The sequence below is a fragment of the Hirundo rustica genome, chromosome Z (genome assembly GCF_015227805.2).
Source record: "Hirundo rustica isolate bHirRus1 chromosome Z, bHirRus1.pri.v3, whole genome shotgun sequence".
Classification (NCBI taxonomy): domain Eukaryota; kingdom Metazoa; phylum Chordata; class Aves; order Passeriformes; family Hirundinidae; genus Hirundo; species Hirundo rustica.
In genome coordinates, this window is record NC_053488.1 from 12232951 (window position 1) to 12249906 (window position 16956).

General features: G+C 36.1%; 1 protein-coding gene across 2 annotated transcripts in view; it reads right to left on the bottom strand.

The window, feature by feature from the left end:
• Nucleotides 1–2107: 2107 nt before the first annotated feature.
• MAP3K1 (mitogen-activated protein kinase kinase kinase 1) overlaps nucleotides 2108–16956 on the bottom strand; it is a 58872-nt gene continuing 44023 nt past the window's right edge. For both annotated transcript variants that reach the window (XM_040089803.2, XM_058424062.1), the window contains 13 exons: nucleotides 16501–16582; nucleotides 16199–16376; nucleotides 15471–15761; nucleotides 14917–15038; nucleotides 13863–13954; nucleotides 13458–13647; nucleotides 11873–13139; nucleotides 10826–10978; nucleotides 9405–9567; nucleotides 7875–8006; nucleotides 6745–6887; nucleotides 6133–6264; nucleotides 2108–4772 (listed from right to left, as the gene is read on the bottom strand). In XM_040089803.2, coding sequence (XP_039945737.1) covers nucleotides 4623–4772; nucleotides 6133–6264; nucleotides 6745–6887; nucleotides 7875–8006; nucleotides 9405–9567; nucleotides 10826–10978; nucleotides 11873–13139; nucleotides 13458–13647; nucleotides 13863–13954; nucleotides 14917–15038; nucleotides 15471–15761; nucleotides 16199–16376; nucleotides 16501–16582 — 3095 coding nt within the window. In that variant the 3' untranslated portion in view covers nucleotides 2108–4622. The remainder of the gene's footprint in view (nucleotides 4773–6132; nucleotides 6265–6744; nucleotides 6888–7874; nucleotides 8007–9404; nucleotides 9568–10825; nucleotides 10979–11872; nucleotides 13140–13457; nucleotides 13648–13862; nucleotides 13955–14916; nucleotides 15039–15470; nucleotides 15762–16198; nucleotides 16377–16500; nucleotides 16583–16956) is intronic.

The window sequence follows — 16956 nt, forward strand, 5'->3', positions numbered from 1 at the left end:
CATCACTTAGAGACAAGGTAATCAAAAATCTAGTGAGGAAAACAAACGCTCAGCAACTAGTCTTCAAAAATTAGCAATGGCCCCCAAATCATTCTCTACAAACCACTACAGGTGTAAAGATAAGGGTACGGTTATCATCTTTGGCTACTGTTGTCCTTTGGCTGCTTGGATACCTAGTTTCATAAAACTTTTATTTTTGGATGCTGCTCCTTATCTGCAGTTTTAGTTTACACTACCAGTGAATTGGGAAAATAAAAACATGTATTTTACTTTATTGGGAGAGCAGTTTAAAGAATGTGCAGCATTTGAGAACTGTTTTTGGAGAAAACAGAGAAATCAGACCTCAAAACACTCTAAGGGGTTACACTCCCTCTGCTGCACCTGAAATTTTGACAAGGGTTTGGGAATTTGAGACAGGCCCACCCAAGCAATCTAACTATCAGAATTAACTTCCCATCTCAGAGCTTTACAAATATTTAAAGTTGTGCCTTGATTTATTCTGTAATCACTTTAATTCTACTGTTGGCCTGCCTCTTTTCCAAGAACAGGAGCTGAGTGATGGGCCATTGTGAACTGAAGAAATTGAGGTAAAATGCAGGAAAAGGCACGAAAAGCCACTGTGGCTGCCACAAAGCGCTTCCCTGCCATCTCCTGGCCTCCCTCAGTAATAACAGGGAAGAAAGGTTCCACTTCAGTATTCTCAACTCTGGTTTCCTGTTCGCCACACACGCATATTGTTGCTCTTAAAAACAAGGCAGTCCCAGCGTGATTCAGGTAATTAAGGAAGACTAAGTAATGAGTGAAAAGTTAGTGAAGGAGATACCGAGCTTTGGGAGGCGGACTGTCAGATCAGAACAGCTGTGCACAGAAGTTGCCCACTTTCACACGATCGAAGAATGTACTTGACCCTTGTGACACTTCAACATGTTCTGGAGGCAGTCCTTAGCCTCGAGTGAGAACTCACAAAGATGAAACTCCATCAGACTTCAACCTATGACCAAGATGCAGAAACGTGATTTTATTCCCACCGGAGAAGTCACACCAGGCATAGACAGAGCTTACCCTTTGCCTGCCCTAAGAACTGAACTGACCCTGTGCACATTCTTGGTTGCCCAAGCAGGTGTCTGAAATTTACTGCCAGCTTCTGAGGACCAGTGATCTCTGCCATCCCTTGTTCCTAAAAAGGAGGCTGCAACATCACAAGTACAATACACTGCCACAGGATTCAGAATTTCTGTAGTAAATCCCATAAGGACACTTTATAATCAGTTTATCTCCTACTTAATCCTTGTCATGTGTTTTCCTTTCTGATATTTCACGTAGTACATTTTTCCGTTTTGAGAAATCAGACATTAGAATTTATCTGAAGATTTCTGCTGCCAGTTTTTTTCTGGTAAATTGATACACTCATAACTATTTGCAGAAAGTCTCATACCTAATGAAAATAATAAAAAGTTCATTCCTTCAAAATACAGAATTTGTAGTCACAAAAAAGTCTGTATTTGAAATCAGCTTCCATAAAAAGAAATTAGTTTTTAAAATTTCAAAAATATCTGGAGAAAGACAAGAACTGAAACAAGCCCTAGCTTTGCAATATATGGATTGCCTGAATAAGAAAAGGCTTATGTTTGCTACTAAAATCTTAAGCAACAGAATAATTTCACCAGAAACATTAAATAACAGATTCACTTCCAACACACACTTCAATGGCTTCAGAACTGACCTAACCAGCTCATCTGAATAAGTAATTATTACATTTGCAGTAATGCAAAATTTAAATACTTCTTGGCTTAAAGGCATAATCAAGTGAGGTTTGTAGGTAACAGTGCTGTCATTACAGAAATTCCTATCTTTAACATTATTAAAAAAGAAAATTGTTCTTTGTTGCTACCCTTTATCTAATAAAATTCTTTATTCATTCACCCAAGATGTGTCTATATATATATGTAGGCCAGTATTCACTCACTTGCATAATTTAATATTAGAAACTAAGTATTGATATGTGAAGTGTATGAAATTGTGTATGAACAGTGAAGTGTACCAGAAATATTTCCATCAGTAAAAGGAATGCATCTTACAGTAAGAAAAGGACAAAGTTTGTTCAAAAACTTTTATTTACTATGAAGACAAAAAACACCAAAATACGTACAAATTATACTATATAAAATTGGTTCAATGGGGTAAAAACTTTTAATTAAAATATCTTGATATATTTAAAATAACAAAGGATACAATGAAGCCAAATTTCTTAACCCAGAGATTTCTGTAAAATTTGCTTGCAAAGTAAGGTGCTAATAGAAGTTAGCCCTTAAGCCCTGGAAGTCTTAGGAATCAGTCACATAGCAAATATAATTTCATTGTGAAAGTGAACTTTGGTAGAAGAAACTCTATAGGACACCTGAGGTAGTAGAAACTGGAATAAACAGCAGTAGACGTTATTTACAACTTAAGTACCAAATAACATTAAGAACACAAAAAAATAATTACACAATACAATTTTCAGTCCAGCTTTGATCCAAAGAAAATAAGAATATTACATCACATCTCCATTTTAAAAACACCACAATTACCAGCAAGCCGAGGGAAATGCAAACTCAAACAAATGCATTTGGACACCTAAGAGGCAGTTTGAGTTTGAAATGTGGTAGGCATGGTGATCTACATAGTAATACTGATTAGCTGAGGTTCATCAGTTTATACAGTTTACATTTCTGCCAGAAATAGTATTAATCTGACAAATGATCTTCCAGTACATGAATTGGCAAGAGTGCATCCTTTAAAGCTTGCACATAAGAGAGACTTGGAAACAATCTTATTAGAATGAGAAATTCTAAAGTGGTCAAAAAAAAAAAAGTCAAGTACAAAACAGAGCTACCAAACTTCACATTTCAGTATTATCTTTTTAACTCTTCAAAGTCTGCCAATCTTCAAAAACAAAGGAATGTAAAATTTCCAAAAGAAACACATTCACAACTAATGACATGGGTTGTTTTTTGCTTTTTTTTTTTTTAGTTAGTATGAGCACTATCATTCATGTAAACTTATCTTTAAGATGTCTTGCTTCCAATTTGTATTATACACTTTTAAGATACTATAGCTTATTTAGTTTGTCCTGAGTCTTTGAAAATAACCAATTCTATTTGAGTCCAACAATCCAACTGGCTTCTGAAGAGTTATAACATGAACAGTATTTTTTTTTCAAAATGGATTAAACACAATCATTATTAGATTAAAAAAGATCCCCATTTTTAAAAAAGCAAAAGAAAAAGCTGCCATTTTCCTTCAGAATTACATGCATCAGAATCTAAAAACCTGCCTTTAAAATAATTTTAAAAACCTGTTTAAAAAAAAACCCCACAGCTCCTAAAAACTGACAAGTTTTGCACTAGAGGTGAAGCTTTACTTCACATTTTACTTTATCTTGATCTTCAAGTCCAAGTTTGTTTCTTGTTAAAATAAATACCTTTCTTACGGTAATATTTTTAACATTTTCAAATTAAATTATCACTAATGGCTACAGTAAATAGATGATGTACGGCAGAAGGAAAACAGCAGGTAAAACTTATTATCAGTAGAGAATGTAACCTCAGTTTCTTTACACAAAGAATGAGATTTGCTCATTTGGCACCTGCTCACACTGAAGTACATGCCAAAGTCTCCCATAAAAACTTTAATGGGAGTTGGGTTTGGGGGGCCTTTGACATGAAACTTCTCTACACGATTTGCCAGAAGAAACTGCTATATGAAAAAAAAGGCTCAACAACTTCTAGCAAGGTTCAGACTAAGTTGCTTTATACAGAACAATCTTGTTTATTAAATAACCTATACTATCAGAGCCTTCAACATATCCTTGTTGAAGGTGGCATTTTATCCCAGATTTCCAGCAAATCTGGTTTTAAAACTCTTGTGTCAGGAAAATATTCCATGACACAGCTTGCATCTTTTTTTCTAAAGACTATTTTAAAATATCCCCTTTTCATGAAAGTTAAAAATACAAAGAAAACAAACTTTGATTTCAAAAGAAATTACATGGCCAGCAGTAAATGCACAGTGAACCATGAGTGCTTGCTCTTACTTTATAAGAAGGCAAATGCTTTTTTTAAAGTTTCCGTCAATATTTGGATTTTTTCTCAGAGAACATCATGTAATTAAAAGGGACAGATACAGAATGTCCTTTTAACCACTGCTGAAAACTTACTAATTGCAGAGCATCTACATGTGAAATTGAACAGTGATTGCTATATTAAAATAGATCATGAGCCTCTCAGCTTCTAATACTGCTGAAAAAGTGCTCTAAATAAAATAAAAATCACTTACCTGCTAAATAATCATGCAGAATTAAGGAAAAATGATTTTATGTTACCATAGAGCCAGATGTTTGAAAAGGCACAGTTTAGAAATCTCTGCATGAATTGTCAAATGTTGCATACTGAGCTTAGGTAAAGATCTTGATTTGTCAATCACATACTTAGGTAATGTCCTCCACTGGCCTTTATGTTCTTGATGTAGCTATCATTAAAGCCAGCAGAATAATATAATTTGCTGCACTTAACTGCACTGCAAGACAGTTATTGTATATTCAGTAGCATTTTCTTCAGTATTTCAGCCTTACACTTAAGTAGCTACCATGTAGTACGGAAGACTGGGTGTTTCAGCAGCTCCCTTGAAGGAGGTCTGTCCTGAGGTTGAAGTTCTAAACACCGAAGAGTCACATCTTTCAAGCCTGGAGACAGATGTGTGGGGATTGATGGAGCAGTAGTTGCACTAGCAATCTGAACAAAGGGAAATAACTTTTTAGAAGTCAGTTATTAAGACCCCTCTTCCACCCCAAAATCATTCTACAAACTGATAATTTCAGCTGATGAGTTAGATTTATCAACTTTTCTCCATTCAGCACATACTTAAGTCTGAAGATTACATTACTACATTCAGTTTATTGACCTTATTCCTATTGCTTTTTAATTTGACTCCCTCCTGATGATGCTTTTCTCTAAAAGTTCTTCTCACACCAAGATCCTGCAGTCCTGACCATCTCTGAGCAGGCCATACAGGAAAAGCCCCTACAGCACACATCTGGACATTCTTTAGTCTACAAGCTGCCTTGAGAGATTAAGCTGAACAACATTACACTGCAAGTTAAACTGGGTGTGCTTTCTTGCACTGCTGTTACTGTATTTTTGCTACTACGCCAAAGGCAAGTATTTCTCAGACACAGATCTCTCCCAACGAAATTAATTTTAATTTTATCTGGATGGACTAAAGAAGCATGACTGGGAACACTGGAGTGTCACCACCAGATTCACAGAGACATAGAGTCAAGACAATTACATCTCTCAGCATAAGAGATTATACTTAGAACATCTCTGAGTACTGCTGTGCAATGTCTGTTTTTCTGCAAACGCTTCCTTTATTTGCAGCAGTATTTTCTTCATTCACGCCTACAGTTCAACTGTACCTTTAGAATAAAATATAACTAACTGATTTTAATAAGAAACATGAATGCCATAATGGATGATCTAGCAAAGGAAGGGGCAAAAATCATATACAGTATGGCATAATGGAAAACATCTTTCAGCAAATCTGATCATGGAACATTAGACTTTTACAAAACTACTTTCTCCACTGTGAAATATGAATACATACACAAATGGTTTGTGGTAAAAAAAGCTTCTGTATTGTACAGGATTGAAAGAAAAAGTTTAAATCCCAATCTTCTGCCTAATTTAAGATCAACTCTATTTCTATTTTTTTTAAAGCCTGTTACACTCTATTTTTTTATCTTAGAATAGACCATTTTCAACAACCTGGTCTAGTGGAAGGCACCCCACCACATGGCAGGAAAGGTAGAACTAGATTACCTTTAAGGTCCCTTCCAACACAAACTGTTCTACAATTCTATGATTTTGAGTGTCATGTATTAGTATATTTGGGTTTTGCTATCAGTTTGTTTGGGTTTTTTTAAAGAAGTATGATTATATTGGTACCAGTATTGCTTTTGTACTAACACCTCCAACATAAAAAAAGCCATTGCAACAACCCCTGCTACATACACACTTTTATAAAAGTCGCATTGCTGTACACAAGATTACTTGGCATCTTTTGTAGTGTATTGATAATAACAAAATACCTCACCTTAAATATCAGAGCAAGATGATTGGAGTGTTTCTCCGCATTCCAAGGAGGTTTAGCACAAGCCATTTCTATGACAACACAGCCAACGCTCCACACATCACAGCTCCTTCCATATTGCTGACCTCTCAGGACCTGAACAGACAGACACCAAAAATCAGATAATATGCTTCAAAGCCTCTTAGCGCCAAGTCATTTAGAAGTAAACTTCAACACGTCAAACAAGTGTATTCTGATTAACATTTCAGGCTAACAGAGTGACCAGTGATGTAAATACATGCCACAAGGCTTACACAGGTCTAGAGATCTAGTAAATAAAATACTTGACCAAGTGGCAAGCAAAGTACCTTGCAATGGCTAGCTTTTGAGCAAATGGTCATTTGGGCGTTAGTGACAACACTTGTGATAACTGTATCATGTAGCAAACTACTTAAAGCAACTCTGACAGCAAGAAAGAAATGTCACTATTGCCATGTCAGAATAATTTATCTTTAGAACAAAGACATTTAAAACACATTTGAAGCATATACAGCAATTTTCTATTATTTGGCTACATGAATTAGCTTAAAGAGTTCAAACAAACTTTTTGAAATAACTTTAAAATTGGTTTCTTACCTCCGGTGCCATAAATGCAATAGTTCCCAACAGCTGTCCCTGAAACTCCCCAGCACCAGTTCCTTTTGATGCCAACCTGGCTGCAGCTCCAAAATCAGCAATTCTTAATCTATGACCTGTGCTGTCAATTAGCAAATTGGCACCTGTCAAGAGCACAATAAAAATACTACTAGTTGGCTTTCTATTAAGAGCAAAAGGATGAACAGACACTTGACATTTTTCCACCCTGCACTTTAAAATTATAAAATGGTTTGACACTCCCCACCCCAGTATTAAAGAAATCTAAAAATCAAGGATACGGTCTAATAACCTCACTTTTCTGTTATGCCTGCACACAGCTTGAGGCTGTTAGAGAGGCAGTCAAATTTTCAAAGTAGGGCAAACACACACAATTCTGGAACAATGCCTGGAGATGGTATAATGGACGAAAATGGTGACCTAAAGCCCCAGAGGCTTTCATTGCCTGCAGCTCCTCATGAAATTTAAAGTTATTTCACTATCAAGCAACCCTGAGTTGCTTTAAAGGTAATTACAAGCAATTTCAAGTTTTATAATTTCATAAAGGATTAGTAAAGACAAACTTTTCCCATCAATATGTTCTGCTTATATGAATATATCTCAAGTTCATGGACAGCTATAGTGACATTAAAGGGAAAAGTTCAGTAAGGCTGGTATTTCCCAATAAAGTTCACATGTTAATCAGGGTACAACTGCATTTGTGTTCAATTAGGATGAAGGAAGAAAAGTCATCACCGTATCTCCACACATTAGAAATCTGGCCTCGTTATCTTGTTCACAGATTTTACTATCATTTCAGGGTAAATGATTACATTAATTTAAGTAGCAGTAGTTTTAAAACTGTATGGCAACTTCCTATCTTATTTTAACCCACTCAGAAAGACAGCTTTTTCTAAACTGTTAGAGCAAGTAGCAAATATCCACAAGCTTGCCACAAACATTTTGATTAATTTCAGTAGCATTTTGATTAATTTCAGCAATAGAGTTTCTTAAAAATGATCAGACAAACCCAAAAGTAACACCACTCCTAGGATGGTATCTGAGAGAATCTCAGGCCAAAATAAATGCTGCTTTCTGAATACTCCTTAGAAGAGTTTGTCATTAATTCTCACCTTTAACATCTCTATGGATTATCTGATTCTCATGGAGGTAAGAAAGGCCACGTAACAGTTGTTCAGTGTAATTAATAATAACCGATTCTTTGAAGGCTCCATATTTACTTAACAAATGAGCAACTGAACCTCCTGAAAGATAAAACAGTACATTCTATCAACACTTACACACTCTCCTAATAGAATGCAACACTGCATCCTAAAACTGGAACTTGATATAAGTATTTCTAGTTTATATTTGTCCTTCCACAACCCCTCAAAATTAAAAAAAATTCATAGGCAAAAAGTGATGTAGTTCATTCCTCAATTACTTTCTAAATAGAATTGTACACATTAAAGACAAAAGCCTTCATTCTTCTTAATAATTTTATATTTCCTTAAAAGAAACACTTTATCCACACTTCACATGAATATGTAAACAGCAGAACATTAACTATTTTTGAGGCAATAGTTAAGTGCATACTCCAGCAAGTATTCCCTCTTAGTATCCTAATTTATGTTTTTTATCATCCAATACATAGAACTATGCAGACAAGCAAGGAAAAGCAGTATCATGCTCTGTTTTCTGAAACTGGTAACAGATTCTTAAGATTTTGGATTTCCAATTTATCTCCCCAAGTATTGTAATATAACCTGGGCTTGAATGAGGTAAGCCCAACTCCTGACATTAAACTATCTAAATAATAATATTTCGGAAAAAAATTTACACTTAAAAGGTTTAACATTAAATTTTGAGAAACTATTTCTTGCACAACTTCTTATAATGACACATAGTTGGGAGCTTAGCATGTTAGCACTCTGACCATAAGTTAGCATGCAGTGCTTTCTTTTACAGCAAATAAGAATGTATAAAACACCACTTGGTAACTGGACAGCAGCAACATGCATTACATTCATAAAATTAATAAAACTATTTCTCAAAATAAAGACAGATTTTCTTGTCCCTGCTCCATACAATTATGGAAAGATTTCAAAATTTTTTACTAGATTACCAGTTAAGAGACTTAAGATTTGAATTAATTTTTCCAGAAGCACTACTTACTACTTATTATTTGAAACTTACTTTTCAGTTTTTAAATGCCTCTGCATGTCACTTAACAAAATTGCTATGAAAAAGCTCAGGATGAAAATATGTGACAGGTATATTCCAAACTTTCTAGCAAAGTTATTTTTAATAATGACCTAAAGATATACAGATACACTGAAAATGCAAGTTTGAAAAACTATCACTTCAGCAGGAAATAAATCAAAATTTGTAACTTCTCATTTAGAGTCAGAAATAGAAGGAAAAGTAATAGAATCTTTCTTCAGGGTTTCCAACTGCTTTAACTGTATTACAGGTTAAGTATGGAAAATTCCAAATCACAAAAGGATGCACCATTACGAATATTGCTAAGACCACTTCAGCTGTTCTCTAAGTAGACCTTTACAGTGGTTGCCAACACAGCAATGAAAAAATAAATTCACAACCTCAAGTGATACAACACTAAATTTTTTGAGACTCAAATAGTATTTTCACCAGTTGTTTACCTGCCATCCATTCAATAAAGAGGTTATAGTTGCTCTTCTCGCATGTAGCACCCAACATTCGAATAATGTTAGGATGATTCAGATGACTCATCATCCTTATTTCTTCCCTCAGAGCTTCAACCACCTCTTCTTGCTCAGATGATGTGTTCCTGACATATGTCACCTATTTTGAAATATGGTATTCAGAGTTACCTAATTTAAGTACAAGGCCTGTAATCACCTTTCAGTACAGCAACAAGAATGGATGGTTTTCACTATCCGGAACTTCTTTTTTACATCCAACTCCATCAGCTGAGAACATATCTCCATGTAAGACACTCACAGAAAATTAAGAGCAATCTTCCAGGGAGCAAACGAAAACTTCTACAAGTACAGACTGGGGAAACATCCCTGTTTTCACCTCTGTTTAAACTAGGAAAAAAACCTTGGTTTCCACATATTGAGGAAAAGGAAGAAAGAAAATGCTGGAAATAGGATCCTGAGTGTCACTTATAAAATTCTACCAGTTAAATGATAAATGTTTTGTAACTAAAGCTCTTACAGAAATTCAGCTGAGGGGAGAACTTGTCAGATCAGAAGTAATGGAATTGGAGCCAATCTCAGCTCTGATCCATACTAACTATGGCATACTGCAGGGAATTTCCCCAGGCATCACAATCAGCAACTCTCCAAGACCACAGGGATAGTCCCAGTTTTTCACAAGCAAAAGAGTTTCAAAGGAGCAATACCTGGTGATAGATATTCTTTCCTTGAGCAGTTTCAAAATATTTAATCTATTCCATAGGTATAAGTTCACTGTAGAACAGGTAAGAGTGTTGGGACTAAAATTCCCTCTATTTTGTTACCACTGATTCAGCCCTAGGGCAGCTCTAGTGTAAACAATTTACTCACACCTGAAATCTTCAAAAATCTTGACTGAAGCAGGTGCCTCTTCTCAGCCACACTTCCATATCTATTAATTTAAATAGTAAGAATACTTGCCTCCAAGATGTCTTTAGTTATTTAGCAAAGTTGAATCAGAGGAAACAAGTATTAAACTGTATTTCCTCCACTTAAAGTTACAGGAAAAATATTATTGGTAAGTAAGGAGAAACTATTTTAAATAGCTATCTTGCAAATAGGGCATTAATTTGGAATCAAGATATCTGGGCTCCATTCCTGATTCAGTCAGCATTTTATGAGCTTGATAGACACAAAAATGCACTTGAAGAACTGTGGAAGAAAATGGGCATAGAAATAAGGACTTACTTTTTTCACTCTAAGAAGAATTGAAAAACTTGTCTATATTAATACCATGCACATAATGTTTTTTCAAATTATGTATTATGTCAGGACATGTGACATGGCATAGAAGAAGCAGGAACATGAGAGGTCTGAGAGAACAAACATAAGAAAGTGAGATACTTTCCTGAAGTATTTACCTGTTTTACAGCCATTAATGTCCCTGTTCCCACATCTTGAGCTTGATAACAGGAAGAGAAAGCTCCAAGACCAATTTGCTGACCTTTAAGCCATTCTGCATCTTCCCTGTAATGGTGTTTTGCTTTGGTATGTCCAGGCAGGGTTTCTGGTGTCTGCAAATTAAATTCAAAATCAATTCCAAGTTTACTAACAATTGTGTAAAATACAGACATTCTAATGTGCTAGAAAATATCCAAGCTTATATGCCTCTCCTCTCCCTTGAACTGTTTGTTATCCAGGTCTCAGCTGAGATGAGAGCACCAGTGTATTCTGTAACACTTACTCTATTACAGGAAACAGAGCTTCTCTGTTACTACATGAGGGTGAAAAGCAAGATTTGAGGAGACAAGTAAGAGCACAACTTTTTTTCTATTCCTCATCTCACATCTAGTTAAGGCTTCAGCTCGCACCTACAGTAAACGGGACCAAAATCAGGTTGTTTTCTATTTAACTTTTCCTTCCCATTTTATGCTTTATATGTTGTTACCTCAAAGGATCACAAATAAAATACCCCTGTCTCTATTATTATTTCTTGTGCTTTTTGTCTATTTGCAAATATATAAGTACGTTTTTTCTGACTAATAAGTATCTCATCGTCTTTCAAGACAGGAAGACAAGATCTTTTCCCATTCTTCCTTTCAAAAATTAGTTTGGTTTTGTACAATTGCCTTCAAAATAAATCAGCATTAGGACTCCTCAGTTCTACTCCTGCTTAAAATTTTTGGGTTTATTTCCTGGCTTCCCCAGGAAATTTTACACTTTTTTGTCACTTAAAATGTTGATACATGATAGGGTGTTTCTCTTGCAAACAACTTCTCTGTATTTGTTAGCAACACAGAAGGATTATGTTAGCACCCTCAAGCAGCAGACTGTTTATGTTCAAGTTCCTGTGAAAGGCTATTGAGCACCTTCATGTTTTCTATCCCTTTTGTAATATAACAGCACTGCTTTATAATTTCAGTGACCCTCAGCTGAGACATAACCTAAATTCTCATATGTATACTTACATCCTGCTGAATGATTATAATATCTTCACCATTTTCGACCTGTAGTTGGGGAATTACTGGCAAGGCATCTTGGGATGCCGACATTGCCATAGCAATAGCTAAAGCTTCCTCCTCTTCAGCTTCCATCTTTTCCTTGCATTTTTGATTATGATTTACATCATCTTTGTAAGTATCATCGTTTTCTGCCCGCTCAGGAGAAAGAACTGCAACTTCAGACTTGAATGTAACTGTGCCATCACTTGTTGGCATTGAGGCCTCAAGCAAGTCCTCAATACTGGAATTGAGCTCTGCATTAGCATCCAGCCGGCACTTTTCATCCACTGGTGTGAACACTGTCTCTTCACTTGGTATAACTGCACTGCTATTACCATCACACTGTGAAATATCATTCAGGTCAAGCGTCATACTGCTTTTTAAGGTTTCTCCTTGCTTGTTCACGTCACTTGGGGTGGGTCGTGATGGCTTTGGCCGATGTACGTGACTGGATGGCAATGGCCTGGCTTGGGTGAAAACCGGAGAAAGTTTCTCAGATTCTTTATTTTCAGAACAGTTTCGCTGAAACTGGAGAGAAAGTTTCCGCTGTGTTTGAGGAGAAGGTGAAGGGATTTTGCAGGGAACAAATCCCTGAGGTCTGAGTTTAGAGACATCTGTTACAGTGCCAGCTGGTACAGATGGGTTTGATGGAGACAGAAGTGTTGGGAATAGTGACTGGGAATGACTGGATGAGGGAGAAGAGTTCACACACTGACTGTGGGGTTTTCCTTTTGTTTGAATGGCTGGTTTTGGTTGCTCAGTGGTTACTGATGAAACAGGAAGTCCCATAGCAAGGCCAGCTAGCATCTCAGAAATGTCGTCTGGACTGGCACTCAGTTTTCTGTCACTTACACCTTTCGCACTTTTCCCTGATAACTGGACAGTATTATTAGGAGTATTATTTTCTGTAGTTTCTGGAGAGTTATCTGGCACAGGTAGCTGTAAAAAGTCTTCATGTTGGCATTCCCCAGAGTGCATTTCTTCCATGCCTAGCTGAATGGCTTCTGCAATTTCCATTTCATCTGCTATTGCCATCAGACGTCGACGCATTCTTACATGATGAGTTGAGCTTGTCACACTCAACATATCTAACAGCTTTACAAAAATATGGGGCACTCTTGCTACCATTCTTGCTGCACTCAAAAATACTCTCCGTGACAGTTTGCCAACCATTGAGTGGGAATTGTCAATTGACTGCAAGGCGAAAGTTAAGAGGGAAAAAAGTTTCTTATACCTAAAAAAGAAAAGAGGTCTTTTATACACTGACATGCTCTAGTTAATTAGTACCAAAAAACCCGTTTCAAGATAATGTATTTGGCTGTCAGTTTTACTTCCAGGTAGGAAGGAGATTTGTTATTGCACTGGTGCTTCAAAAATGCTTCACAGGTCAGAAGTTTTTAAAAAGATAACTATTTACTCTGTAAAGCAAGCACACTTTGCATAGAAATATATGTTATTTGTTTAAAGGAATTAGAACAACTACTTCTTTTATGAAATCACCACCACCAAATACAACTACAAAGAGTAACACTTGCATAGTACAGAGAAATACCTGTCATCTATGGTATTAGCCTGCAAGACATCTCCACAGACAATGTGGGGATAAAATTCACCGGGAAATTCCAACAGAAGCCTGTCTATTAGACAAAGTCGCCCCAGCAGTGCTTGCCAGTTGCTTGATTCGATTTCATTTCCAAGAATACAATTTAAGACGTAATCAACACCTCCAATACCAATGGATCCTATAAAAAAGTTGAGAAAATGAAGATTAAGTATAGTGTTCAGAGTCTACACAAAGGTCAGAACCGTACCATACAGAAATTACTCATTGTTTGCCCAAGTTATCCCCTTTCAAACTGTTGAGAGGAATACTGTTCTCTTTGCTATGACTGTACTTGATAAATTCCAGTATTATTTACTTGTAATTATAATTTATTTGTATATGAAGAGTTATTACCAGATTTAAGTATTTCTCTCCCAACTGCCAGCTCGCCTGCTTGACCTTTACACAACTCCAATAGTGTCGAGACTGAAAGTTGACTTGTTCGACTGTAAGAAAGTAAAACAAAAAAAAGAACTCCTTTAGCAAATGCTTTCAAAGAAAAACATTCTATTCATTATACTTAAACAATAATCAGCTAGGAATTATGTGTAAAATGATTTCACATCACTTTAGTCCAGTAAATTTCTATAATCCACTCTTTGTAAGCTACCAGTGGTTGCGACATTTTTACAGTGATACTTCCAGAAATGTAATGTCTATCACTAATATACAAACAAAACCCCCAACTGCCTTGTTCTCTTGCAAAATGTGGCCAAATGCCTAAAACCAGTTCTATTTCACTTACTACTTAACTTTAGATATTCTCTTGCTAGACTGTTGCTGGGGAATCTCTAGCTGCTGTTTCAGAAAAAATGCTGCTTAGAGACTAAACCTTGAGAGACAAAACTCAGGCTGGTGGAGTTCTGCATTTAGTTTGCAGTACAGGAGAAGAAATGGTTGGCCTGGCAGAACAAACAGGGTAGCCTAGGACAGGAAGACAAGCCAAAGGCAATTCACCCTAAACAGCCATTTCCTATCATTACACTCTGTATTACAAATCACAAGTGTTATGCTACTGCTACTACTTCATGGCAAAGACATGTAACAACTGCTGAAGTGGTAAGAATACTGAGAAGTACTTGCTAATAACTCTAAGGAGAGTCACAAAAATTAGACCAAAGCAATAGCAACGGAGATGGAAGGGATGGGTTCATGATCGCACCTAACATCTTCCTTTACTTTAACGGCGGGGAAAAAGCTTTTATGAAAACAAAGTATACAATCACTTGCCATCAAAACCTACATATTTCAAGCCAGAAATTAGCAACAGTTAGGCTAGAAAACAATGACATATATTTAAAATCCACACATTTTATTTTAACACAAACTAGTTACACACAAATTGCAACAAATGAAGCTTTAAGATATTTCAGTAACAATCCAAAATGAAGGTCATGAGACATCATACCTGTTAGCATCTGCACATTTAACTAATATCGTCTCTACAACTGGCTTGAGAAGTCGCTGTAGTTTAGTCCTCTCTGCCAAAGTATGACAGGGAGTGTACACTAGCATGGCTCTTAAAGTTTTCTAAGAGAAAAGAAAAAAACAATACATATGAAATCCAACAAGTTACACAAGTTTTATTTTTCTAAATAAACATTAAAGAGTTGTAGAATTAGTTGCACATAATTTGTGTTCAAAAATGTCAGTGAAATGTTCAAAGAATACCTTATTACATATTCACTGCTAGAGTTAGTCAACGCCTCTTTGAGAGTGAAAAGACATACAAATCCTGTCAATACTTGGCACGATTGGCAAATGCCAGTGAAATCACGTCCTTTCGTTTCACTTACGATGAGAATTTTTATCCTCCTACTTTCCAAGGTTAATTTATCATCCGTGATGCTCAACAACAATTACTAGAATTCCTGATTTCACATCTCTTTTCCCATTCCCTCTCCCTTCAGAAATGAAGTAACTATGAAATTAGTAGAATACAACAAGTAAACAACTACTTACTAAAGCAGCAACATACACTTTGTAGACAGGGTCAGCACAGACCATGGACAGCACACTGCAGCAGGATTCCACCACCACATCTCCTGAGATACTGGTCTGAGATGACCCACTAGCTGCTCCCAGAGCTCCAGCACTTGTGTTGTTTCCATTGCTGCTTCCGGAGTTTCCAGTGCTTTCACCGTTAGCCAGTAATAGAGCACCACTAACATCATGGGAAAGACGTCTAAGTGCCATCTCTCGTATATTCCAGTTTCGAGAAAACAAGCAGCCAACTAGCTCCATCCCAAATACCTGCCAAGGAAGAAAGCAACTTTACAGGAATCAAAATTAATAATGCTGCAACCTAAATACCTGACAAGAGCAATCAAAAAGAGGGAAGATATTTCTAGTTAAAAATCATCAAGGATGACAAAAATATGTCTGAAGATACAGTGTCTTAAAAAAGATTCTGTGATAGAAATAAAACATCATAAATTATATGCTACCTGGTAAAAGTATTTTACTTCTGTAAAAACTCTGCTAAGAGAATTTTAATTATTAAATATGAAGATGGTTTCCAGACATTGATAGCTACAGTCCTGAAATCAAGGTCTGGCTACACCAGACGAAAATAACGGCAAAAATAAAGGAAATACACGTTATCTCATTTTCAAGTGTGTGATCCCATGTTCAGCTGAACCCATCTCTACACGCTAATGGCTATTAGGTATTTTACAAAACAGAATTACCTGAATCCATGGCTCAGCTGAATCTTTATATGTAGAAGGGATCTGCTGGACTCCATAATGAGTAAGGTTAAAATTGCTATCTTGAGTTCTTCTCTGAGACGCAACTGCCGACTGCTGCTGAGATTGTTGCTGAACCACACGGAGAACAGAAGAATCCACAGGGCTTGGCAATTCATGACTATAAATCATGAATAGCACAGATTAACAAATTAAACATCTGATGTAAATAATCCAGCATATTCAGAAATACCAGTTAAAGATCCAGAAACAGATAGTTTATTATACAACAACTGAATCCTCACCTATAGAAATCATGAGATCTCCATTTAGATCTACAAAGTGGACAGATGAGTGGCTCTCTGTTTCTTCTGCATTCTTCTGCCCCTGGAATACAGCAACAGGATCACATACACTTAAGCTTTACAGTGTAAAAAACTGAAGACAGCATAACTACTTCTAAGTTTTACTGAAGAACATTAGTTTACTAATTAATACTTCTAAACTGAGCCACGTTCAACAGCCTGGGCATTAAAATATGGGTGCTTAAACATTTTTTTCTGCATGAAAAAATGCTTCACTTCAGTACTATAATTAATATTTTAAGTTATGAACTGAAATTCAAGTCCTGTTGTACTTCAAATATGAGAAAATGTTATTTGTTAATGCAAACTGTAAATATTTATATACTTAATTTGACAAATTATATAAGCATACTTCAAAATTCATTATATTATCCTAGCTAGCATTGTATGACATTT